General features: G+C 37.4%; 3 protein-coding genes across 6 annotated transcripts in view; 1 reads left to right on the top strand and 2 right to left on the bottom strand.

The window, feature by feature from the left end:
• Positions 1–450: 450 nt before the first annotated feature.
• Positions 451–6,430, bottom strand: LOC136833284 (uncharacterized). Its single transcript, XM_067095224.1, has 3 exons — positions 6,164–6,430; positions 4,219–4,393; positions 451–3,815 (listed from the first exon to the last, which is right to left on the bottom strand). The coding sequence occupies exons 2-3, from the start codon at positions 4,391–4,393 to the stop codon at positions 2,365–2,367; spliced, it is 1,626 nt and encodes a 541-aa protein (XP_066951325.1). The 5' UTR covers positions 6,164–6,430; the 3' UTR covers positions 451–2,364.
• A 1,189-nt stretch (positions 6,431–7,619) lies between these two features.
• LOC136833281 (serine/threonine-protein kinase Nek4-like) lies at positions 7,620–25,564 on the bottom strand. Of its 4 annotated transcripts, none has more exons than XM_067095219.1 (8): positions 25,446–25,564; positions 18,206–18,316; positions 17,093–17,191; positions 13,559–13,708; positions 11,676–11,834; positions 10,410–10,556; positions 9,262–10,272; positions 7,620–8,620 (listed from the first exon to the last, which is right to left on the bottom strand). In XM_067095219.1, the coding sequence occupies exons 2-8, from the start codon at positions 18,305–18,307 to the stop codon at positions 8,459–8,461; spliced, it is 1,830 nt and encodes a 609-aa protein (XP_066951320.1). In that variant the 5' UTR covers positions 18,308–18,316; positions 25,446–25,564; the 3' UTR covers positions 7,620–8,458. The 4 variants fall into 4 exon arrangements, with proteins under 4 accessions (XP_066951320.1, XP_066951318.1, XP_066951319.1 ...); XM_067095217.1 differs by lacking the exon at positions 25,446–25,564 and adding an exon at positions 20,832–21,119; XM_067095218.1 differs by lacking the exon at positions 25,446–25,564 and adding an exon at positions 20,925–21,119.
• The window catches only part of Set8 (SET domain containing 8), a 42,038-nt gene continuing 41,473 nt past the window's right edge, over positions 25,022–25,586 (top strand). Inside the window, exon 1 of the mRNA XM_067095222.1 lies at positions 25,022–25,240. Within this exon, the coding sequence (XP_066951323.1) occupies positions 25,234–25,240 (7 nt within the window). The 5' untranslated portion in view covers positions 25,022–25,233. The remainder of the gene's footprint in view (positions 25,241–25,586) is intronic.

The following is a 25,586-nucleotide window of genomic DNA, read 5'->3' as shown; positions in this document are numbered from 1 at the left end:
CCTGATAAATCTAAAAAATCAATCAAAAGTGTGTGTCACGTCACATTTTTTTACTTTGTTATATTCTATGCTGGACAGCTCTCCCAACTGGAGTCTGCATTCTACTTTTCCAATTAGTGGTGCATTGTGGCTTCGCTTGTAATAATAACAACACTAACAATAAATTCATACCTCACATCAGGATCAAACATAGGGCTCTCACGCTAGGGGCTGAGCACAGAGCTAGGTTAGTGCTGCCAGATGAGATCATAACTGGAACCTATGTACTTTCACAGTAACTAAGGGTTTACCTGGAGAAGTTGCACACCTTAAAAATCAGTACGTTTTACCCAACCTAACCCCTTCTGAGTGAATATGAGGGAAATAGTTCAATCCCACTGTGAGGTGGGCATTCCTTTATGTTGCATGTGTGACTGTGTTGATTCCTGTAACATTAATAATAATAACAACAATGAAATGAAATTTGTATTTTATATGAATACACATACAAGGCACTGCACTGTAATCAAGAGACATTAACAATGATTCTTACAAATGCTCTGAATACACTTTATGTACAATACTGATCACAAATACTGAGAATACACTTTACAGCGCATTCTGTATACTGTTCTTACATTGAGTCAGGATTGTCCATGACTTTATTTTTAATTCTCAAAATCCTGTTGTTACAAAGAACACTATGTCCTTCAAGTCAAGTAGTTTGCTTACAGTATATTGCACATTATCATCTTATCAATGTAACATCTTAATTTATAATAATTTGCTCAATATATTCTCATATAACAATAAAAATATAAATTTTGTATAAAAGAACTTGTAGAACTATCCATTTACAATAATACACTGAGTAATGATATTACAAAACAGATTTACACCTACAAGTGCAACCTACATTACAGGTACCTAGTACTATTTTTGTGCAAATACAGGTTACTATTGAAAAAAAATAACAGAATCCTACTCTACCCTACTGGAATACCTGGATTTATGACGTCCTATCTGCAAACGCTGTAGAACTCAATCAGTGATGTCCTGTGATGCAGATGTCTGTTGCTATAAAAAATGCCATCAATTCCACTGTGGTTGCATAAGGCTTCTAAGGCCACTGCACCTTTGACACTCAACTGTTCTTCCTTGCACGTAGTTAAGGGAACGGTATCTCGGATAGACAGTCTTGGCCCTAAAAAGGCCAGCTGTAAACGAAAAATTCTACTTTTACTCTTCCTACACCAGACTAGGTCATGTAGAGGTCTTGGTCTTGTTTTATGCATCTCAAATGCTTGCTAGGAGAGAGGACTGACTGATTTCTTACAACATCTGGCACCAATATTACCAAGTTCATTGACGCTGCCGTCAGGGAGGGTGCGGGGAATTGGAAGGAGGAGAAGAATAAACCTCCCCTTTTTCAGATTATGAGGGAGTGTTGTCCATCCTGATATCTTCTTGCTGAGAGCATTTGTGGTTGAAGGGCTGGAAGTAACAATGGTAGAACCTACCAGACAATGGTAGTTGTTGTATACAGTAGTAACACAAGTTTTGGGCCTGGCTGATTATCAGTGTCAAAGGTGGTGATTGTTATTAGTGATACAGTTTAACCAGACCTCAAGGCCATATTTCTCGACTTAAAGGAATGACCCAAGGGATTACTGTACATTCAAAATTGAAGGTGAAATCCGAGTCAAAGTTGCAGAGGCAAGGCAACTCCGTGGAAAGAAACTGAAAGGAATGTATGAAAAGCATGACAGAAACTATTGAAGCTGATGCTTAAGGTTTGCAACAAAAGAACCTAGTATTTTACAGGTATTCCTGTAGTGCACTGCAGAGGCTCCTGCTCTTCCTTCCAATTTCTCTTAGGTTTTTACAAAAATGGGGTTATAGTTTAATGCACTAAGCTTTCATCTCTTCTTGCTCAAGAGCTTCCAGTAACATCCTGCTCGGGCACACCCTGAGGGGAACAAAAGTTAGAACCATCTCAACATTAATTTTCATTCAGTGTCCCACAGGAGGGCAAAGTCCTAAATGGAACATTTACCAGTGAAATTTTACTTTTCAAGAATATGTATATCCCTTTCTAATGTCTTCTGTCAGAAGATGTTGTCTTTAGAATTCTAACTATATTTTCATTGCTGAGCTGTTGTCAAAGTTTAGAAACTTTGGCTCAGTGGTCTGAATATGCTACTTGGTAATGATATTGATAATATGCTTGCTGCTGTTTAATACTGCAACCTCATAAAACATCAACTTAATAACCCTTTTCATGCAAGCTGCACAACTCTTTTGCAAACACCTGATATGCCTTACTTTTGCACTATATGATCATTCACAAAACATGCATGGGAATGCGTCACATGCAAAAATGTTTCATCGTATCTCCACTCCCAATCTTTCTTCTAACATTAACCCGGCGTTTGCATGGATCTGTTTGGCTTTGCAGTCAGACAGAGGCTGAAAGAAACTTTTGTACCTCATCCTGTACGTAAAGCTCCTTCGCCCATTTCTCGGATGCACGTAAGTACTTAATAACTTATAATCGATAAGCAAGTCCTGTGCAACATTGACAATAATGGTACCAACAGAATCAAGATCGAGAGTGATTTTGCAGTCCCTCAGGCCTGTTGGTGGCAACTCAGTTTCTCCGATGGATGGCTGATCTTTCCTTGTTTCCACCTTACATTGCCAAAAGCTAAGGTCATAGACATACTCCATGGGAAAAAGACTGCTTGGTGAATAAGTAATGCAATGACGATCAGCAATAATGTGATGTCCATGGGCCCAAAATTCATTTCTATCAATGTCCAAACAAAATTCTGCTAACCGCTCAAGATCTATGGCACACATGGACAAGTCATCCGTAGATTCTGATTGTGACGACTCCGAGGGGTTAGAATCAGTAACAGACACTGAATACGAACCACAAATGATGTCTTTCCATATTAGGGTTTTGTTGTATGAGTGAAAAGATTTACTAAGGTTCCTTATTTCTAATGTAGTGTTTTCCAAAAATATGGTTTCAATATCAAGGTATTTCTTCCTATACATAATTAGTAAGTAAGTGTCTACTGAGAATGGTGACTTTTTTAAAATATGTAGAGGATACGCATATACAAGTTTACCACCCGGAGTTAATGAAAATCTACTGTAATGTTGTAATATATTCATGAATTCTGTATTTTCATTCACTAATATATAATCCTTAAATTGTGACATCAAAGTTCTAGATAACTGTTTTTGAATAAGAGAACAAAGCTGACCAGGAACTGTGCTCAAATCCGAACAAACTTTTCTTTGTATCTGAGCAAACATAAAATATGGAATATTCATACACTGTCCATTATAGAGCGTCACATTTTCTGTGCGCAAAGGATCACACTGGAAACAGTTTAACGAGCCTGGACCTCTCTCAAACACATACGTGATGGCTCTGGAGTGATCAAACCCCTTTTCCAAAGACCGATAACCGGTGGCTGAGTAACCATTGTAACGTGAGGCATCAAATTTGAAAACTCTTTTCAGAACTAGATCGGCACGTGATGCCATGAGAACCACTTGCCAAGTGTCGTCCCACCTCCTCTTCTCTGGATCCAGTGGTATTCCTCCTTGCCCAGAGCACAGTGTCACTATGATCTTGCCGCCATCAGTAAGCATGCGACTGGAACTTGCAAAAAAATCCTCTAGCAAAGTTCGATTCAGGTGGATCTTCATTTTCCCCCCAACGTGTGGAAAATTGAAGACTATGTGGGAGAACTTCTGACTTTTCAAGGTTCCATGAGTGTGAAGTTTGGTTGCATCCACACCTAAAACCACTTCAATCCCTGAAACAAAAATAAAATGTTAACCAAATGTATTAAAAGAAAGGGAATGTTACATAATAATTGGTGAATTTTTCCAGCAGCAAAGCTCTGAATAAAAAATTAACATGGAAGCATCAATAAGCAAAATATTAAATTATTATGATTTTTATTTACACCACCCTTGTGAGGAGTCAGCAATAAAGTTAACTAGCATCAGGTTTAACCCCACTCAGCTATGAGCTTTATCTTGCCTACAACTAAAATGTGGAATAGTTTGGCTAGTGCGGTTCTCGAATCTTCTGATCTCCGAATATTTAAGCAAGAAGCAAATTCATTCCTGCTTTCTGCTGATGTCTCAGAGAGAGAGAGAGAGAGAGAGAGAGAGGAGAGAGAGGCTCTTAAAGATCGAAAGAACTTTACTTACCTCTTTCCCTCAGTTTCGTAATATTCGCACTGGCTCTTTCTGTGACATCTTCGCGGAAACATGTAGCAACGAGTGTCACATCGCTCGCAAGTTTGTTACGACTGCTTAATGCTTCAGTGAAAGAGAAGTCACCCTCCCCGACAAACAGCACAGATGACCCTGAGTCAAAGTCCATCTGTGGAAATCAATAAACAAATATTAGCCATTATTATCAACCAAAATGGCAGACAAACATTAAATGATGTGAAAGTATGAAGTTTCTATAATAATTCCTCATAGCACACAAACATAGCAGTCTTAACTACTGTTTGATTATATTTAGTTGCAATAAGCATACATTCTTATAGATCATACCAAATTACCATGAACTAGCAAAACAAGCTTTCATGGAAAAGAATGTCACATGTGGAAACAGATAAGAAAATTAAAAATAAACTTAACATATAGTACAATATGTATTCAGCAATATCTAATCTAAACATGCTGTGACTACACACCTCATAGCTTTGCATTTAGCACACAGATTAGCGAGAGTATTAAACATGGAAATCTAATCTAACACACTGTAGAAGCTGTATAGCATTGGGAGGCAAAATCTTCCCTTATTTTGCCTGATTTTTCCTTGTCCTAATCTATGAAAACCACAGAAAGTTATCTTTCCTCAACTTTCACAGAGCTGAAGAACTGTCCCCATCTTACACTAGCCTAACCTAGAAATATTAAAAATGACAAATTATAAAGTAATTATCACCATTACATATCAATTTTCATGTGTGATTGCCAAAAATATGGGTTCAAGATAATGTACCTCTCAAGTTCTAAGCGAATTTTTCATTTATTTTGGAACATTACGACTGAGGTTTTTCACATCTCAATGGAGGCTATATGCCAAGAGCAAAAATACTAATGATTATAATCCTGTAAAATTTCTTTGGTCTGAATATAGATTCTTCACATCATTGTAGGAGGAGTGGGAGAAGTTTGGAATGCTGTCGGCAAATTGAAAATGTAAAAAAAACAACGTGGACTGGTTACAATCGTTATGAAGTTATACCATACACGGAGCCAGTGTAGACAGGCGGGTCATGTGGTCTGGCCAAGGCTGCCCCTTAACTGTAGTGTGCATTTCAGAGGGAATAAGACTTGCCTAGTATTTACCTTTACCTAATCTTACCTCAGAAGTCGTGCCCTTATCTGCCAGAGGGGATTGCCCCACAGGAACCCCCTAACCTAAGCTGCGTTTAACTCGCCTTACAGGTTAACGCCATACCTTGGAAACTGATACGACCAGACCAATATCAATACATAAGGTAACTATAAAATTGGGGGTGAATAGGCCTAAACATCAATTTTTTTGGCTAAAAATTGTAAAAATAAAATAAAAGTGTCGCTGGTGTAGTGGTTAGTGGAATAAAATATAGAGTTTAGGCCAAAAGCCAAGCACTGAGACCTATGAGGTCAATCAGCGCTGAAATGGAAATTGACAGTAAGAACGTTAGAAAGGTATAGCAGGAGGAAAACCTCGCAGTTACACTACGAAACAATTGTTAAGAGAAGGTGGAAAGTAAAAGGGAAGAAAGAAAATACAAACAGAGGTACAGTAAAAGGAACGAAAGGGGTTGCAGCTAGGGGCCGAAGGGACACTGCAAAGAACCCCAAGTACAGTAATGCCCACAGGATATATTTATATATATATACTGTATATATTATATAAAATATGGTAGATATATATATTATATATATGTATATTATATAGTATATATATATATATATATATATATATATATATATATATATATATATATATATATATATATATATATATATATATATATATATATGAAATTGAGGCCAAGCTGAGATAGCACTTTCTCTCTCTCTCTCTCTCTCTCTCTCAATCCGCTCCTAGCCTAACCTCAGGCTACTCAGCAGTATAATGACTCACCTTCGGTTCGAATCCTGGCACAGACTAGCCCGGGCCAATGCAACGATCTCCACAAATTCCCCAGAAACGCTTTTAAGGACACTCGTCATTTGTCACAGGTACAAAGCTCCACTCCCGTGGTTTTGCCACTCGAAATTAGCTTTTCCAAAATTATCGCCTGCAAAATCATTCTCAAAATCTTCCGTTGGCCTCAAATTAACAGGACATTATAGTTATGTTGTTAACTTCGGCGAAATGACATTTGTAACAGTAGTAGTAGTAATCGAGAATTCAAACCCTTGCAACGGCTCTTCCAGTTTCTTCTTTACTCTGATTTGTGGAAAGTTATATATTAATAATTATTATTATTATTCAGAAGTTGAACCCTATTCATATGGAACAAGCCCACAGGGCCCAATGACTTGAAATTCAAGCTCCCAAAGAAGTAACAGATGGTAGTAATGTAAAGTCCAGAAATAGATCAGTTAGGAAAAGATAGATTAACTTTCTCGCATTCTTAACATGGCTGCCAAATGAAATTTATATCTCCTCTTGGTATTACTGTTTGCTGGACAAGAAAGTAATAATGTTGTAAGCTTTAATTCTTTTTTTCCTTCAACAGAAGGACTTCATGTGGCAGCCACACATTTTCAGTTTACAGTTTTGATTTACGTTACGTGCTTATTAATTGACAAGAATTCTATAAATGGCAGACATGCTAGATCCCTACAATGAGTATAGACAGTCATGAATGTCTTCTGACTCATCATGAAAGTCCAATTCAGGCCATTTGAATATCCTTGGCATAATGTTTCTTTATAGTATTCTGCAACAAATTTTTTCCTAATCTGCTGTTTTGGATATGTTTGACAACTTTTCATCTTTACAATAGTCTAGCTCATCAAAGTACAGCATTGATCTATTCATATTTTTCAACTGATAACTTTTATTTTTGCTAGAACTACACTACACCAAGACTGCATATAGTGTTGGGAGTTGCACTGTACTGTATAAAACCAAGCATTGCTGCAAAACATTTTGAAGTTGGTTGCAAAAGCCAGCAGATCACAGTGAGGCCTGTAAAAGAACCGTCACATTCCTAGACTTCTTACAACTTGTATCAAGGATCTGCTCTTCAGTGAGAACTGAAAACTGAAGTACAGGTTACATAAAATTGAAAGAAATTATTATTATGTCATTTAACTAGACCAATGATCTAATTTACTTAACTCTTACAGAGCTAGCCTATAGGATTTGTTGAACGGGTAAGTGGAATGCAGCTGGGCCAAAAGAAGTGTTTCTAAGAACCTATAGTATCATCTACACTGTGCCACACAGAGTTCACTGGCAGTGACACCCAGAACGGAAGCTTTTGCAACGAACTTTTCAATCAGATGCAGAACAATTTTACCGAGTACTGCACCTCTACTCATAATATTTCTGCATTTTTCTAGCTAAGGAAAGTCAAACAAAAGCATGTTATGGTATATTCATGACATAAATTACTTTATTTACAAAAAAGTGTTTAAAACATATACTGTACACTATTTATAAATATAAGCTAGTAAAAATATATATAAATACATGTAAAACTTTGGTTTCCACTAAGTACAGAGTACTCAACATTATCACGGTGTAATGAACTGTAAATAATTTTTTGTTTTGTGGGGGTGTGTCATCAGTTACTCAAACTTGAATAACTATCAAGAGTACAAAAACTTACCCCCATCTACTTCACTGTCTTTTCCTCTCTCCACACGTATAAAATAGCAATTAAAAACTATATAAACAGTGCCAAGATTGAAAAATCCCAGCTAGGAACATGTGTGTGTTTGGATACACATACAGTGTAAAAGTAAAAAAAACATTCATAGACTATAGTACACTATACTGTATCATTTTTTTCATCACAGTGCAGAGACCCAGATGTTTAAATTTAGCATATTATTAAAAATTACATTCTCTTTGCAGATTACCAAGATGGAGGTCTAGACTTTTGATAATGGCAGTAATGAAGATTATATAATTATTATCATGAACTCGATTTACTGCAGCTCAAGAGTTAGATAACTTGAGCTAAAGAGGTTCTCTTTGTACATAAATTAGTTTTATTCACAAACACAGACATCATAAATAACTATATGAATTTTCTGTTGGATGACAATGACGCTGGAAAGACTTTCAGAAACTGCTATGCACGACATTCGTAAAATACTTCCCAATGTGGGAAAAACTCTGCAATAATAATGATAATTCCACTTACACATGGAAGAAACTGGACAACGACCACAATCACTCACAATTAGCACGATTTTATCACTCCTGCAAAAAACAGTAACAGAGCTTGAAATGGCAAAGCGTCGATGACACGGCAGCAAACTTTTGGTCGCCAAGTATAGTACGCGCCCGCTCGCGCTGTTCGTCCCAGTCATCCCACGAGCCAGATTTGACCACGGACAAGATCAACGCAGCTTGCTCCTGAAAATTAGGCAGTAACATGAAAATAGGCCGACAATGACTTGAGGACGGGGGGTGAAATGTCTTACAATAGATATTTCAAAGATTTTTTGTGATAACACAAAACAAAAGTGTGGAAAATACGATGATCTTTGAAAAATTATATGACAATGCATGAAGGATTTTATATGTCATTTAATCCTGCATCTATTTTTTTATTGGGGACTCTTATCAGCTGAAGAATACTGTTATAAAAATATAATTCCTGACAAAGTCTTCACAACTTTTTTATTTTACCTGTTTCTGTGTGTCTAGGTAGTGTCTTAATGTGAATTTAGTTACGAGGACTGTACTAATAAATTATACTACTGTACTGTATACTTCTATTCTTCTACTGCTTAACTGCCTTCTCCTCTCCTTAGATTTATTCTCCTATAAAGTATCTTACAATTGCTTTTACTCTGTAAAATATACATATCCAACCTCTAATGCTAAGAGTGACACTAGTTATCCTAACCCTGGACAGAAACATAAATTGTGCAAAATGGTTCTTCTGAGGTTCTACAGTGCCAACAAAGTTAAGTCTTGCCTGCAGCTAAAAACAATCAATCTAGTACTGTAACAGGAAATCAACACCCAGCATAAAAGTGAGAATACTTTACCTCATCAACACTTTTCATCAAAGTTTCCTCTAACATCGACAGCCTGCAAGAAAGGTCCATGACACAATCACCAGTAACATTATTCCTCATATCTTCCGTTATGTCACTCTCGCAGCTGAATGAATCCTTCAGTGTCGTATCGAGCATGCTGACAAAGTCATCGATGTCATCTGACTTGGCAGGACCAACATTTTCTGTGCCTGCTGCTTCAGCGTCTTGTGTCCTGGGAGAATTTTCACTGTCGCATTCTCCTTCGCTGCTGCTGGAACCGCACGCTTTGGTCTCGTCAATAGCAGAATTAAGCTCTGCTCGATTAGGCTCGGCTGGCAGACCACTGAGATCTTTAATCTCAATTTCCTTGTCTCTTCTCTGCCTTCTCCTTTCCCTAGCAGATGAAGAAAGACGAGGTAAGCTGTTTTCTGGTAACCCTGAATTTATTGGAGATTCATCAAGACTCTGAAATGGTTTAGAACTGCTAAAATTTTCGTGACGTTCACTATCAGAAGACGGTGTCCTTTTGATGCGCCTTCTTCTACGAGACTGCGATCCAATTTGACAGGCTACATGCACGTCAATCTTTTCCCGACGCTTACACTGACATTCCTTCACTCCGCTAGGTTTAACCTCCATCCGAGATCGATTCTCTAGTTTCATTTTATCGCCAGCAATGTGCAAAGATGCAAACTCTGTAGGCAGAACTTCACAACATCTTTTAACGTGTACATTTGGCACATGGTTTTCAAAATGTTTTTCTTCCTCAATGTGTCTACATTCAAAATTTTTATCCTTGTGTACATATCGAAAACTGACCTTCGAGCGAAGCTTACAGTCTCTCTTATCATCTACATATGAAGGAGCAGTTGTATCTTTAAGGAAGGCTGAAATATGTTCCCGTATGAAAGGTTTGTGCAAAATCTGGGAGGCACTAGGACGGAGATTAGGGCTACGACTCAACAAGGAGTGAATGAGGCTTCGCAACTCATCTGTGTACTTGGAAGATATACCTTCAACCTAAAAAGATGAGAAAATAGTACAGTATCTGAGTGAAGAGTTCCACAAACTGTAACAAATGTTAAAAGCTAAATAAAAAATATGTTGCCAAACATAAATAAACAATAAGAAACAAATACGCTGTACCAGTAACAAACCTTTCCCCTGGATATTCGACAGATAAGTGCTGACAAATCGCGAGCAATGAATGCATGCTTCAAAGTTGTTAGTTCGTATAAACAACATCCAAGAGCCCATACATCACTCTTGTAGCTATAAGGGACCCCAGAAAACAATTCTGGACTCTGTTGATAAAAAAAGAATGAAAAACAAGATTATTACAGCCAGACAAATCTGGCAATGATGAAAACACTTAACTCACAGGCTTTAAAAATGTGAAATTTCATGTCCATCATCTACAGCCTCAATCAATGCTTCAAACACTTAAATGCACACATTTGGAGAGTTTTTCTTTACAATACCTTCATTGCAAAATCTAACTTCCAATCCTTTTTTTCTCATGTTCATACTTAAAATAAACATTTTTCAAAAAAGGAGAAATAATAAACTTTCTTAACTGTTAGTAAGCAACCCAGAAAAGCAATATTTCCTACCATAGGAACACTTTGTCATGCCAATCTGATTTTTGGATACCCAAGGACTGAGGTGTCAGCATCAAACACTGTACCTAACTTGTTAGTTTATGCTGAAACGTTTAATATCCAAAACAGGTATCAGAATGGAATTTGTTTTTCCCTAGCTGGTATGATTTATGAATTTGGCTGACAAGCCAAGCAATGGGGCACTTTCGGCCATTCAGCACTTATAACTGTGAAAAGAAGGAGTTTGAGATGGAACTGAAAGAAAACCCCACAATTACACTTAGAGGTAACAGTCAGAGGTGTTGGAAGAGGGCTCATGAGAGGAAGCAGGAACAAAAGTACTATGGTAAAAGGCTAAAAAATGTTTGCGGCTGGGGGCTAATGGGACGCTGAAAATACCCCTTTTGTAATACCAACGCCGTTTGCCAAAGACCCTATTTTGGAACAAAATCCGAGAGTCAGTTGACGATCTACAGAAAGGCGAGTCAGAACATTTGGCTATGCTTTGAATGTTTCTGGTCTACCTTGATGAGAAGTAACAATTAACTGATTGTCTTATGATCGTCATTATAAATACACGGTTTTATATTCTTTGATGGTGAAACTGTTGATAAAAACTGCTTCATGCAGCACCACAGTTGATTTCAATGTAAACAATACATCATTACAAATCAAAACGAAAGTTATAAAAAAACTCATTAAATCTGCGAACAATCTAGAGCTGCAGTATTTCTAACATGAATAATATGACATTTCCTGAAAGGATTGTGCAATACAAAATAGGCACTCAAAATTACAGACAAGCCAAAACTAACACCTTACCATGTAATATGGCGTGCCAATCATCGTTGTTGCCAGGTCCATTGAGGAGTTCAACACACGGGCAATGCCAAAATCTCCCAGTTTAATAAGACCGGAGCGCGTCAAGAAAATATTCTGAGTCTTCAAGTCCCGATGAAGGATGTTGTGAGACTGGAGGTACTGAAGGACACTCAATTAATAAAACTCCACATCTCAAAAGGTAAATCTACATACTAAACGTACATCTACGGATTCCTGGGTAATCTATCCCTTTGGACACAATGTCTTATCAATATTCACATATTCCCAACAACTACACTGTTTAATCTCTAAAGCCCAGGACAGCAAAACAATACAATCTGTGCTAACCTAAGAGGTTACTTATTTGTTTATATTGTTTGGGCAACACCTGATGTCGATTGCAAATGGTCAAACTGGGCGCAGCTGACAGGAATATGCTAGGTTTCCTAGCACAAGAACCACGTACTCAAAACAGCAATGTCAATGTGGCTGGGTAAATGTGTGAACATAAAAAGGCTTTTACACTGATGAATCTGAGCCAACCGAAAAAAGCCTCTGTGGTTTCCTATTTCCTGGTTTACATAAAATTCAACATCTCAGTCAGTTTTATAAACTGCCATCAACATAAAATTCAACATCTCAGTCAGTTTTATAAACTGCCATCAGCCACATTACAATATCTTTGGATACAAGTCAAGGCAAAAATATAATGGTGGGAAATTAAGTGGACAATATCTAAAAGTAAATCTTATGTTTTCATCACTAACATAGCTTTCTACTTTCCACATATTTCACTGTCTAATAAACTACATACCTCTCTTCATGTTAAAATCCCTCTAAACATTTTCCATACCAAAATTAACCTTTCATTAACATTATAATATATATGTATTCCCCATGAGGCAATGTTTGACTTTAACCCTACAGTACACTGGATGACATAAGATGCCAAATCTTGCAGAGCCATTTCCATTATACTGTATATATGTCATTTGTTTTCCTCTTTTCTCTCTCTCTCTCTCTCTCTCTCTCTCTCTCTCTCTCTCTCTCTCTCTCTCTCTCTCTCTCTCTCTCACTCAGCATCAACAAAAAGCGCCATGAATCCTGAAAACAAGTACGAGCAGTCCTCTATTAGCAAAATCTTGACCCTTCCCATGTGGCCGACATCCACAAAATACGTCGTAAACCTTTCTCGTAAAATGACCTATTTTTCTCATCCAGTCTATGCATAATTTACATTACAATCCTGGATAATGTAGTCATAATTATTAGTACACTCCTCCAAGATCTCATCCTGTGGGACAACTTGTCTCTTAAGAGTCCTGTGGCAGAACTTTTGTTTCTCAAAATCTCACATGTACACGCCTGGGCTTAAAGAGTTAATAAACATACACAAATCAGGTTTTCAAATTTACAGTTTCTCAGTGTAGCAGTGGATGACATCACCAAAAAATAATTCATGACCTGTTGCAGACAACACTAACATAAATTCATCCTTTTATACGAACCTCAGCTGACAGTTGGTAAGTTGAATGAACCGAATCTCAACTGTAAGTGATGTGAACCATATTGGTTTCATAAAAATAATATTTTGAAACAAAATGGATTTTCTTTTCTTGAATGGCAAACAATTCAGGTGGAAAATTGATTAGGAGTAACTAACTTGAAGTACTGTCAAAAGCAAAAGTACATAACCATGATTTAATTATACCTAAAATTCAAGTGAAAAATTGACTAAGAGTAACTAGCTTGAAGTACTGTCAAAAGCAAAAGTACATAACCATGATTTAATTATACCTAAAATTCAAGTGAAAAATTGACTAAGAGTAACTAGCTTGAAGTACTGTCAAAAGCAAAAGTACATAACCATGATTTAATTATACCTGCAGCGCCATTGTGATCTGAATGAACCAGCGTATTATCTGCTGCTCGGGAAAAAGAGCGCCGTGCCGCTGGCGAATTTTCGTGAAGAGGTCTCCCCCTTCACAGTATGTCATCAGCAGGTGCAAATGTTGATTCATTTCAAAGGAGCCCTGCAAAGAAAAATACTCTTCTACATCAGGGGAAATGACTCTACTGTACTTCAAAGGAGCCCTGCAAAGAAAAATTTTCTACATTAGGGGAAATGACTCTACTGTACTTCAAAGGAGCCCTGCAAAGAAAAAAAAAATACTCTTCTACATCAGGGAAATGACTCTACTGTACTTCAAAGGAGCCCTGCAAAGAAAAAAAATACTCTTCACATCAGGGGAAATGACTCTACTGTACTTCAAAGGAGCCCTGCAAAGAAAAATACTCTTCTACATTAGGGGAAATGACTCTACTGTACTTCAAAGGAGCCCTACAAAGAAAAATACTCTTCTACATTAGGGGAAATGACTCTACTGTACTTCAAAGGAGCCCTGCAAAGAAAAAAATACTCTTCTACATTAGGGGAAATGACTCTACTGTACTTCAAAGGAGCCCTACAAAGAAAAATACTCTTCTACATTAGGGGAAATGACTCTACTGTACTTCAAAGGAGCCCTGCAAAGAAAAAATACTCTTCTACATTAGGGGAAATGACTCTACTGTACTTCAAAGGAGCCCTGCAAAGAAAATACTCTTCTACATCAGAAATGACTCTACTGTACTTCAAAGGAGCCCTACAAAGAAAAATACTCTTCTACATCAGGGGAAATGACTCTACTGTACTTCAAAGGAGCCCTGCAAAGAAAAAAAACTACTTTCTACATCAGGGGAAATGACTCTACTGTACTTCAAAGGAGCCCTGCAAAGAAAAAAATACTCTTCTACATCAGGGAAATGACTCTACTGTACTTCAAAGGAGCCCTACAAAGAAAAAAACTCTTCTACATCAGGGGAAATGACTCTACTGTACTTCAAAGGAGCCCTACAAAGAAAAAAATACTCTTCTACATCAGGGGAAATGACTCTACTGTACTTCAAAGGAGCCCTGCAAAGAAAAATACTCTTCTACATCAGGGGAAATGACTCTACTGTACTTCAAAGGAGCCCTGCAAAGAAAAATACTTTCTACATTAGGGGAAATGACTCTACTGTACTTCAAAGGAGCCCTACAAAGAAAAATACTCTTCTACATTAGGGGAAATGACTCTACTGTACTTCAAAGGAGCCCTGCAAAGAAAAATACTCTTCTACATTAGGGGAAATGACTCTACTGTACTTCAAAGGAGCCCTACAAAGAAAAATACTCTTCTACATTAGGGGAAATGACTCTACTGTACTTCAAAGGAGCCCTACAAAGAAAAAAATACTCTTCTACATTAGGGGAAATGACTCTACTGTACTTCAAAGGAGCCCTGCAAAGAAAAAATACTCTTCTACATTAGGGGAAATGACTCTACTGTACTTCAAAGGAGCCCTGCAAAGAAAAATACTTTCTACATCAGGGGAATGACTCTACTGTACTTCAAAGGAGCCCTGCAAAGAAAAATACTTTCTACATCAGGGAAATGACTCTACTGTACTTCAAAGGAGCCCTGCAAAGAAAAATACTCTTCTACATCAGGGGAAATGACTCTACTGTACTTCAAAGGAGCCCTACAAAGAAAAATACTCTTCTACATCAGGGGAAATGACTCTACTGTACTTCAAAGGAGCCCTGCAAAGAAAAATACTCTTCTACATTAGGGGAAATGACTCTACTGTACTGTATCTACAAGATATATAGAAAAAAAGGGGCTTTAATTACTGAAGTATGCCTGGACAACCAGCAAGACCATATCACAGACCATCAAATACTTTCTAAGAACAGCTTGTCTGTTCTATTTTTATTCCTTATATATGGCTGCTAGAATTTTCTAAGCGCTATATTTATGTTGCAACACTTCTTAACATTTTTGCATGTCTTTCCTTCACAGAAACAGACAAAAGCCAAAAATACAGAGATACTTTGTAGACAGAGTAGTGTGAAACGATCTGAGGCATCTTAAATGAAATAGAGACAACTATCCATACAAACTGAAAAATATCAACGGAGAAATAGATTTCCAATGCCTGATACATGTAAAAAGGCCAAATTTGGAAGAACGAAGTTGGAAGGTCATTCCTTAGTGGAAAAATTGGCCTTACAAGTAACGAAACATTTCCATTAAACTAAGGACACCCTGGATCTTGAAGAAAGCTACTGAGAAGCCAGAAACATAGTAGTTACATCCTGAATGATGAGGAGAGATTGCTTAACTACTAGTCAACAGGAGTGTCCCATGGGCACTTCCAAAGATAATGGAGGAATTCTGAACATGTGAGACAACAAAATAAGATTTATCGCTGTAGTCCATTGGGAATATGATAATGGAAATGAAGAGGCTGCTGAGAGAAGGTACCAAAGTTAGAAGAGTAGCTGGAAGAGGGACAAGACAAAATGGAAATTCAAGCAAAGGTGTCCAGGACAGAACACAAAAGAGTTACCTCATTTTATACCCAACCCAGTAAGGAAAATTCTTCTCCAATTGTAACCGTGATAGTATTACACACATTTTTATGTTAATACAGGAATCAGGATTAAAACTCAATACAGCTTCCATGGCACAGCAGTAGCAAAACATCCTAATAATAAGATTGTTAGGTACAAAAAATCATTCAAAACATAAAACTGAAAATAATCAGTTACTTCATCTTTGTGGTCATCGCCCATCTGGTAACGTATCATATCTTACTTATAAGCAGTAACATTATTCCAATTACTGTATTACAAAGCAATAAAGTACAGTACATTTCTAGCCTCACAAGATTTTTCCACAGGATCTGTTCTTAAATGAATGGTGGAAAGTGGATCAGGGAAGTTGAAGATCATCTTTAGTATTATCTACAGTCCATTGTTCAAAGTTAATCATAAGTGGCATCCTCTACGGGTTCTTCTTTGTATAAAACACAGGAACACACCACTTGCCAGACTTCTTCACTTATCTGCTACAGTATCACGATGGTGTTTTGCTAAGCTATCTTTTCAGGCATGATGTAATTTGCAGATAAATCTCCTAGACTGAATGGTAGGTGTAAAGCAAAATTTACTTCAAGCTTTAAATTTTGTGACGTACTGATACTCACCAGATTTAGAAACTTAGAGGGCCAGATCCCCAGAGCATCTGGTAAGCTAAGGGGCTACTATACATAGTAATTGTCATTCAACAATCTTTGTAAATTACCTGAGCAAAATATCATACAACAATCTTTGTAAAAATTACCCGAGCAAAACATCACAATTAAAAAAAAAAGCCACACGGAACCTTTCAAATGACACAGAGCATAAAAGCACATATTAGATAGGAAGATTTTTTAACTGAAGGGACAACTTAAAATTGGAAAAGAACCTCAAACACACATTAGTGTGGTGGCAAATTTGATGTACAATAACAACTGCAAACGAAGACTACTTAAAAAAGGTACTGTACCTTGTATGAAACAATATTAGGGTGCCTCAGTCCTGCCAGAATATGTACTTCCTGTCTGGCAGTCTTTTCTTCTTCTGAATTTAGGTGTGAAAGTTTGACCTGAAATACACAGCATTCATATATCAGTTCACAAGTTTCCACGGGTAAAATGTGATGCACTGCATTGGCAAAAATACTAATATAAAACTGAAATAAAACAATTTTTGAACCAACACAGTAAAAGTAAAGTTTTGAAAGTTTTCAATAATTCATCAAATACAAACCAGTGTTTTACAGCTAGTTGTTAAATGTTACTACAAGGAGGTCAATTACATTTATGCCAGGTTCCTCCTTGGTAGTGGCAGCTACTTGCAGTGTCTGCATGAGAAACAGAGTGCATTATGACCGTAAGCATTAACCACTGTAACATATCAAAAGGAACAGGATATGTCATAAGAAAACATGATGAAAAACTGAGAGGCCACAGATGTACAAGGAAAATTATAACTGAACTGGAAAAAGACCTGCTATACTATATGCCAATGTGCCAAGAAGACAGAGGGGAAAAAGAATTTATCTTCAGGGTCTTAAAAGAATGCACCTGATCTCAAACCAGAAGTGGAAAGGTACTACACTACACCAATTTGCAAATAAACTGTCAAATAAACAATAACTACAGCAACTTGAGGCACTGATCAGTTCTGTCTTCTACACAAGGCAATGAAACTAGTGCAGCCTCTATTTCTGCAAGGTGACGGATGTCCAGTTCTAAAATGACCTTTTTTCCCAAACTTGAATTCCATCAGGTTATGTGTATTAAGTAACAAGGGGACTCTTAATTGGCAATACTACTGTTTAGCTGTATAGTACTTTAACTAACCTAAAAAGTCTATTTCTAGGGTACTAGATGAAAATTGCAATAAGAAAGTCCAAGAAGTCTGTGTTGGGTAGTACATGGAAGAAGAAAAAGGAAAATACTGTACTGTACAAGGAAAAAACTGAAAGAGTCCAGCCAAAAATCAAAAAGGATGTTGGAAAGTACCTATAACTCTACCTACAGGGGTACAAAATTCTTTTCTAGTCAGAGTTATACTGTAATCCAGTGTTTAAAAAGATTATTGTTCATCTACTTACAGACTTGAGAACTAGAAGTCGATGGTCAGAGATTCTTGAGACCAACCACACAGACCCATAGCTTCCTCGCCCAATTTCCTTTATCACTTCGATATCTTCCATCCTTAATTCCTGAAAATAAAACCATAGACTTAAAATTCATTTACACTACATAAATTGGAAGTTATCTGTCATCCAAATTACAAGTCATAAAAATAAGCCCTTCACTTAAACCTGAAACCTGAAAATCATGAAAAATATATTCATCTTTCTGGGACTTAAAAAAACCTCACTTTATTGTAGCAGTGGCGAGAACCACACATAAAACTGAAAGAGCCGCCCTAACAAACTGTAATAAGTGCAATGTACAGCTACTTCATGTTGATGACTTTGGTTAAATTTTACTTTAGTTGTGCAGGCTGATTCCCACTAGATGTCGACCGGGACAGGTTCCTCATACATAAACAGACATAACCTTTCCTATAATGCCAGGTCCTGACCTAACCAGATCTTACCTGCCTAACCTAACTTAGGACAACATGCCCTAACCTGACCTGGGGGGAGGGGGCCTTCACCCCCTGGACCCCAAAAAAAAACACCATAACCTGTCCCAGTCAGCGACTGGCGGGAATCAGGCTGCGCAACTAAAGTAAAGTTTTACCATGACTTTACCGATAAAGACACACAAATCCTGTTTACTAAATATCTGAGAGAGTAAAGGTGTGCTATACTGTACAGTACACAGATGTCAACCTTACAAATTCTGATTTGGGTTTTTGAACCTCTAAGAGTTACAAAATGAATGGCAAATACAGTTTCTGAAAGTTTCCTCATTGAAAGAAACTGTGCCTATACTGTACAAGATCACAAAACTCATAAATTAACTATCAATAATTCTCTGCAGGAATTAGGGTAGCCTGGATTTACTCTCTATCTTGCTGGGCCAACAGACATCGTACGTTTTTAACCTGCGCCATGCTAATACAGTGGACCCACCTATTCGCGTTCTGGAATCGCGGCTTCACCTATTCGCGGATTTTTCTGAGGAACGTATACATGTGTACACATTATTCACAGAAAATGCACCTATTCATGGTATTTTTCATACAGAAATATTCACTAATTACTGTATCTTCAAATCATTTTCATGACTAAATGCATTTTTGTGATAAAACTATCAAAATAATCAGGTATGAGCATTTTTAGGAGTGTCAAATATTTGCGAATTTTAGCCATTTGTGGGGGTTGTGATACGCATCCCCCGTGAATACTAGGGGTCGACTGTAATTCTGTATGATTTATGTACCTTGCCCATCTGAAGTTATTAAATAAACCTGATGCCCAGGATGACAGCAAATTTACTCGTCAAAAGTCAAATTCTACCGAACAGTACTTTGAAAGAAATAGGTCTTCTGTGATGTATTAGGTCATGTGCAACCAGATCAGGCTACCAAGCAAATGTCTTGATGTCGATCTTTCCTTTAATGGGATAAGATGTTGATTAAAAACAAAAATAAAAAAAATATAAAAAAAATCAGGTGAAACAGCAATGCGTAGAATTTCAATGGGCTAAGTCAGACCTACTTCAGCATGAAACCAAGGATAAATCTGATGGACAAGCAGTGGCACAAAATTAATGGATAGCCTATAAAGTCACCTGTAACTTCAAGCTTATGACATCTATTTAATTATAATTAATAGCCTACGCTAACATGATTATACTGGGCCGAAGTTAAGCTACGCTCTGTCCCTGGGAGTTAATAAGGTAAAACTACGGGGTAACTCCGCGAGGACTGCCATGTTGTTAAGGAATGGTTCCGCGCATGCGCAGGTCATCAGGGAGCCATATGCTCAAGAAGGGATTGGCTAAGGAAACCTATTACAAAAGGGACTATGCTAACCTGACGTACCCTAACCTAACCTAACCTAGCAGGCCACGTTACTTAACCGGGGGCAGACCCCCTGGTGAAGGAAAACTCCACTATTTACCAAAAGCTCCCGTTTGACACTGTGCATGCGCGATAGCATTCCGGGATGGCCAGCATACAAAAACATAACAGTTCTGATGTTAATTACAGGTTAATTACAGTCGACCAACAAAATATAAAGGTAAATTGTTAATAAGCACCATAAATAGCCCACTGCAGGAAAAGTCAATTTACGAAGTAATAGGGTACCCGACGCAGAGCAACCCCAGAGTTCTACCGTTAATATAGCCTACTTAACCATAATTTTCATCTAAAGTGAATTAAATTTAACAATGAAGACCTTGCAAGGGCCTACTGCAGGTCCACTTTTAAACAATAGTATACGGTGGTCATCCTACAATAGCCCTGTGGGAATGAAGTCAGGCTTTGACGGGCAGCCTAATTACTAATTTAACTTTGTTTGACCTATAACATACTTAAATAAGGCATCCAAGTCTGAAAATTGCCTAATTACAAATTGCCATTAATTCAAAAGCACTCGCTTTCATAAATAGGTCCTGTGTACCCATAAGATGATGCGAGAATACCTTTGTAAAAGATGGCCTATTTACAGCTTAAAACGCAGTAATTTCGCGATAATTTCACTCTATTAAACCAGATATATATTAAACATTACAAAACTAATAAGGTTATCACATTAATAACGAAATTATACATACAACAAACATTTTTCGTTACGGCCAACGGCAGGCAAACGGAGAAAATTACGCGACCCAAAGACGGCAACGTTTGTTTACATGGGCTGTGCTCACCTGAGAGAGAGAGAGAGAGAGGGAGCGAGAGAGAGTGAGCGAAACACCTTCACTTGACACTAATTATCACAAAATCTTCCCCAAAAAAATGAATTAATTGAACGACATGATTTTAAAAATAAAAAAAGACGTCTGGAACGCGGGACTACGTAGCCGTCGGCGTCCCCAAGACTAAACTCCTGAAGGAGGATGGAGGTGAATGTCACGGGTGTGAATAAGTCATGAAGTCTCCTGTACAAAAAGCACGACTTTTTAAAACAGAAACTCCTTGTCAGACTTTGATGAAGGGATTTTACTGTTTATTTACGATGATTTCGCTTTTTTTGATTTTACGAATTCGAAGATAAATGTTGATTGAACAGAAGGGAGGGAGAGGCTTGGCATTGATCTGGTGATGTACCCGATTAAGAGAACATCAGATATGGGTGATATTCATCTGTCGCGGGTGACTCATATTTACGAAGTCACGCGATTCGAATATTGTAAAGTTCTTTGTACGAATTATTGGGAGAATTGCTGGTTTACATGTGTCTTTTACTGTAATACAGCAGTATAATGTGAAGATAAGAAGACCCATAAGACACCGTTTGAACGTTGCAACCAAACATTTCGAGCACGAGCACAGAAGGAAGTGCTCGAAATATATGGCTGCAACGTTCAAACAGTGTTTCATGGGCCTTTTTGTCTTCATATATATATATATATATATATATATATATATATATATATATATATATATATATATATATATATATATATATATATATATATATATATATATATATATATTCCCAGTAATTTGTACAGATAATGTATAGATGTGCAAGCACTCTTGTCCCTCTTGATTTCGAAAAATGGACGTGTTCAGTGTTGGTTCGCTCATATGAAAGGAAAGTGGGCCTTGCATTGTTGAGTAACTTATTCTCCCACTCTACAACAGGCACAAGTTTTGGAAGTCCGTTACTCTTTTTGTGTTTCCAGCGTCCCATAATTTTACCCTTCTTTCTTTATTTTACCTTCTCTTGTTCCTGAGTTAGAAAAGGTTATCAGGTTACCAGTCCAATCGTCCCCTACACTTAAAAAAGCCAAAATGCTCTAAATAATTACTCAGTGAAACAAATTCTTGAGGTAAGAGTCGCATTTGTAAAAGAGCGGCCTGGAAACAAAAATAGTGTTTACTTGCCTTTCAGAAGAGAGAGAGAGCTCGTAAAGCAAAACTAAAACTAAAGAACCCCAGGGGACTTTGGGTATCGATGAAATGAGAATTAGACCTATAATCGAAATTATCTTGGCTATTATTTTGTTGAATGCCATGGGTAGTTTGCCCCACGCTGTGAATACCCAGAAATGTCAAAGCCTTCTTATCTATAAACCTTCCCTCCTCTACCCAAGATCTTCTTTATTAAAAAGCTGAGAAGTTGACCTTTCAATTGCTTTCATGTATTCCAATTTAACTTTCCCCTCAGTGGACTATTCGACCATTCTAGCTTTAAAACACCTGTTGCAAGCCTTCCTGACTCCGCATCGCCAAATATTTACCTCGCAGGGCTCTAAATTTGGAAAAGACCCCAATTTCTGACAACTTTCTACAAAATTACAGAATCTATCCCCAGATAACTTGACTTCTGACTTCAACAGCCTCAGAGATCTGTTGGAGGAGGCATTCAAATTGGCTCTGAATAGAGCAGCTGAACTCTATTAGGGGTGATTTTGAAAAAGCAGGTTATTTAAACTCTTCGATTACCCATCTCCGTAGGGGGTTCGTGCCGTCACTACTCCTCAAGTGATACTCTGTAGCCATCACTAAAGGATGCTTGCAGCCTCCCATCGGCCCCTAGCTAAACCTACTTTTCAGCTTTGTACTTTACCCCCATTCCTGCTTCCTCTGTTCCGTCTAGCTTTCCAACCTCATTAACTGTATTTTAATATTTTATTTTTATTTTATCTATTCATCAATTAATGTATTAATCTGCTTTTTTTATTTTCTAATAACTGATCTCTTCTTTCTGTATTTTGCATTATCTTCTGTAACTTCTTTAAAAAAAACATATTCTTTGGAAGCTTGAATTGCAAGTCCATATGAATAGGGAATTATCTTCTGAATAATAATAATAATAATAATAATAATAATAATAATAATAATAATAATAATAATAATAATAATAATAATAATAATAATAATAGCGTTTTCTCCCAGTTCCAGACCTTTAGAACTATGTAGTTCGAATCATTTTCTTTTTCTGGATCTCTTATCTTGCTTACTCAACAACTCCAGCTCCTTGTTTTCACCGTTACAAGAGAGCTGAACGAACGAAAGTCCCTCAGCGCTACGCTTTGTAGGCTAAATTTCATTAAATAAATCCTATTTTCCATGTTTGTGACTCAGTCCAAACGTACAACTAGGATTCATTCACAGTCTGTAGACGCAATTCAGACATTGGTCTAGAACTGTGGTTCTTAGCCTTAAGAAGGGGGATTTCCATGGTAGATGCTAGCCCAAGGGAAAAATTAAAAATTCTCTCATTACATTCGATATTCTCTTAACAAGAGTGAGGAGCTAATATTCAGAAGTTTTTGAAAAAATGCAAAACGTTATGACGTTAGTTCCCTATAGCCTACTACCCACCTCACCATTTTCTATAATTATTTATCTCCCTCCATATCCCTCGAAACCGGTTCTCTTTCTCGTTTTTATAATTTTCCTTTAAATCTGGCAGGGACTTTTAATTACAGATGCCAGGGGGAGGCGTGGAGGGAAGGACCAACTCTTAGAGGCGGGCGTGGTAATAAAAATGTTAAGAACCACTGCTCTAGAAAGCTTCTGGAAGACATATTAGACTAATTATCTTTACCCAGTCCACCGGAGAAGATATATTAACGATTAAAGTACTCGATCACTATTCCCAGTGACTTCGCGTCCAGATGTCCACACCAGGTCTCTTATCCATCTTCAAAAGACAATGACTTTCTGCGGAATGAAATATAGAGTTTAGGCCTAGGCCGAAGTCCAAGCGCTGGAAAAGAAATTGAGAGTAGGTAAGTTTGAAAGGCGTAACAGGGGGAAAACCTCAAAGCAGTTGCACTATGAAATAATTGTTAGGAGAAGGTGGATAGCAAGATGTAGGAAAGATAATAAGAAAGGAGGTCCAGTAAAAGGTGGAGAAGAGTTTCTTTGCTTTACAGATCGTTACTGAGCAAGAAGTGCTTATGGGATTAAGTCTTTTGTTCTAGGTACAAAGCCCATTTTAGTCTCGTGACTATGGAAAATTTACTCTGCAAAAGCCCTAATCAGATTCCATAGAAGACCAACTAGAGTTTTTTATTTAAGAAAATTATCCATATTTAATTGAACTTGGTGTTTGATCCTCTAAAAAAAAAAAAAAGGCCCAAAGTTGAATACGACTGAGAAAAATTCTTCATTAGCAATTTTTAAAAAATTAAATTCAGCTTATAGAATTATTTTTCTTATATTAGTGTTCTGTCTTATAGTGTTTTTTATTTGCAAATATCTCTAAATTAATGTTTAATATATATATATATATATATATATATATATATATATATATATATATATATATATATATATATATGTGTGTGTGTGTGTGTGTGTGTAATTCCTTTTTAAACCATAATTAATTCCATAGTTTAATGACGGCCATTTTACCAATAAAAATTAAAGTACTTTTCATAAAAAGACAAAATGTAAGTGAGATTTATATATCAAAATCCATCAAACACAGGACTAACATCAAAGTAAAATAAACAGGATGTGTATATGTGTGTGTGCGTAGAATCTACTGCACACATTGTACCATATACGTATGTAATTGTAATAGCCACAACGCCCTTTTAACTTCTCGAATTCTTCACACTTTTTGGATGCGCCTGTCATTGCAAAGCCTTGGGTCCATATGCAAGAAATACGAAGCAAATTCTGATATATACGTAGTATCATTATCAATCAAACGAGAAAATTTCGAGGTAGGGGCGGTGTCTCTGATGGCGAGAACCAGAAAGAAAATTGGTCTGTTTTCGGGGTATGGCCCGGAAACCCTTTCCTTCAAGAATTGAACCTTGCGGTCGCTGTATGATACAGACCGATACCCGAGTCGTACCATATTTCAGCCAAATTCACCCTGGACCCAGGACCCAAACCCAGTCCTTTCGAGTGGTTCCCCCAATTCTCCCAAAGCTATATAATTGGCCAAACGCGAGACCTCAAATATTTCTTTTCCATCTTTGTAAAACAGTTAAAGATCAGGTATCAGGACGACACGAAAATCTCGCCACGGCAAATATTTCAAAACGGATGGAAGGTAATGAAAAAAAATAAGCTCCGCCTCGCGGGAGCCTTTCGGAGGGGCGCAAATGAGCTCGTTTTGCCTCCGTCCGGTTACCGTGGGGCGAAAAACGAGTGGCACGGCCACTCCGGACGGAAACCTTGTCTTTTAAAAGGCATTTAAATGTCCCTAATCCCCGCATAACCAACATCCACTGTATTTACTTTTCGCTCACTGGTACCTTTTATTGGCTCGGCCGCTAGCTATCAGCTGGTCTTGGTTTCCGGTGGACTGGAATTCTGCGCCGCTGTTTCGCGTTGCATTTACCGCACACGACGTCGCCCTCGATTCTCATCGCGCAGACGGCGAAAAGCGACCGGAT

This window comes from Macrobrachium rosenbergii, chromosome 51 (assembly GCF_040412425.1).
Source record: "Macrobrachium rosenbergii isolate ZJJX-2024 chromosome 51, ASM4041242v1, whole genome shotgun sequence".
Taxonomy (NCBI): Eukaryota; Metazoa; Arthropoda; class Malacostraca; order Decapoda; family Palaemonidae; genus Macrobrachium; species Macrobrachium rosenbergii.
Note: the sequence above shows the minus strand (reverse complement) of the source record. Positions and strands in the feature narration are given on the sequence as shown.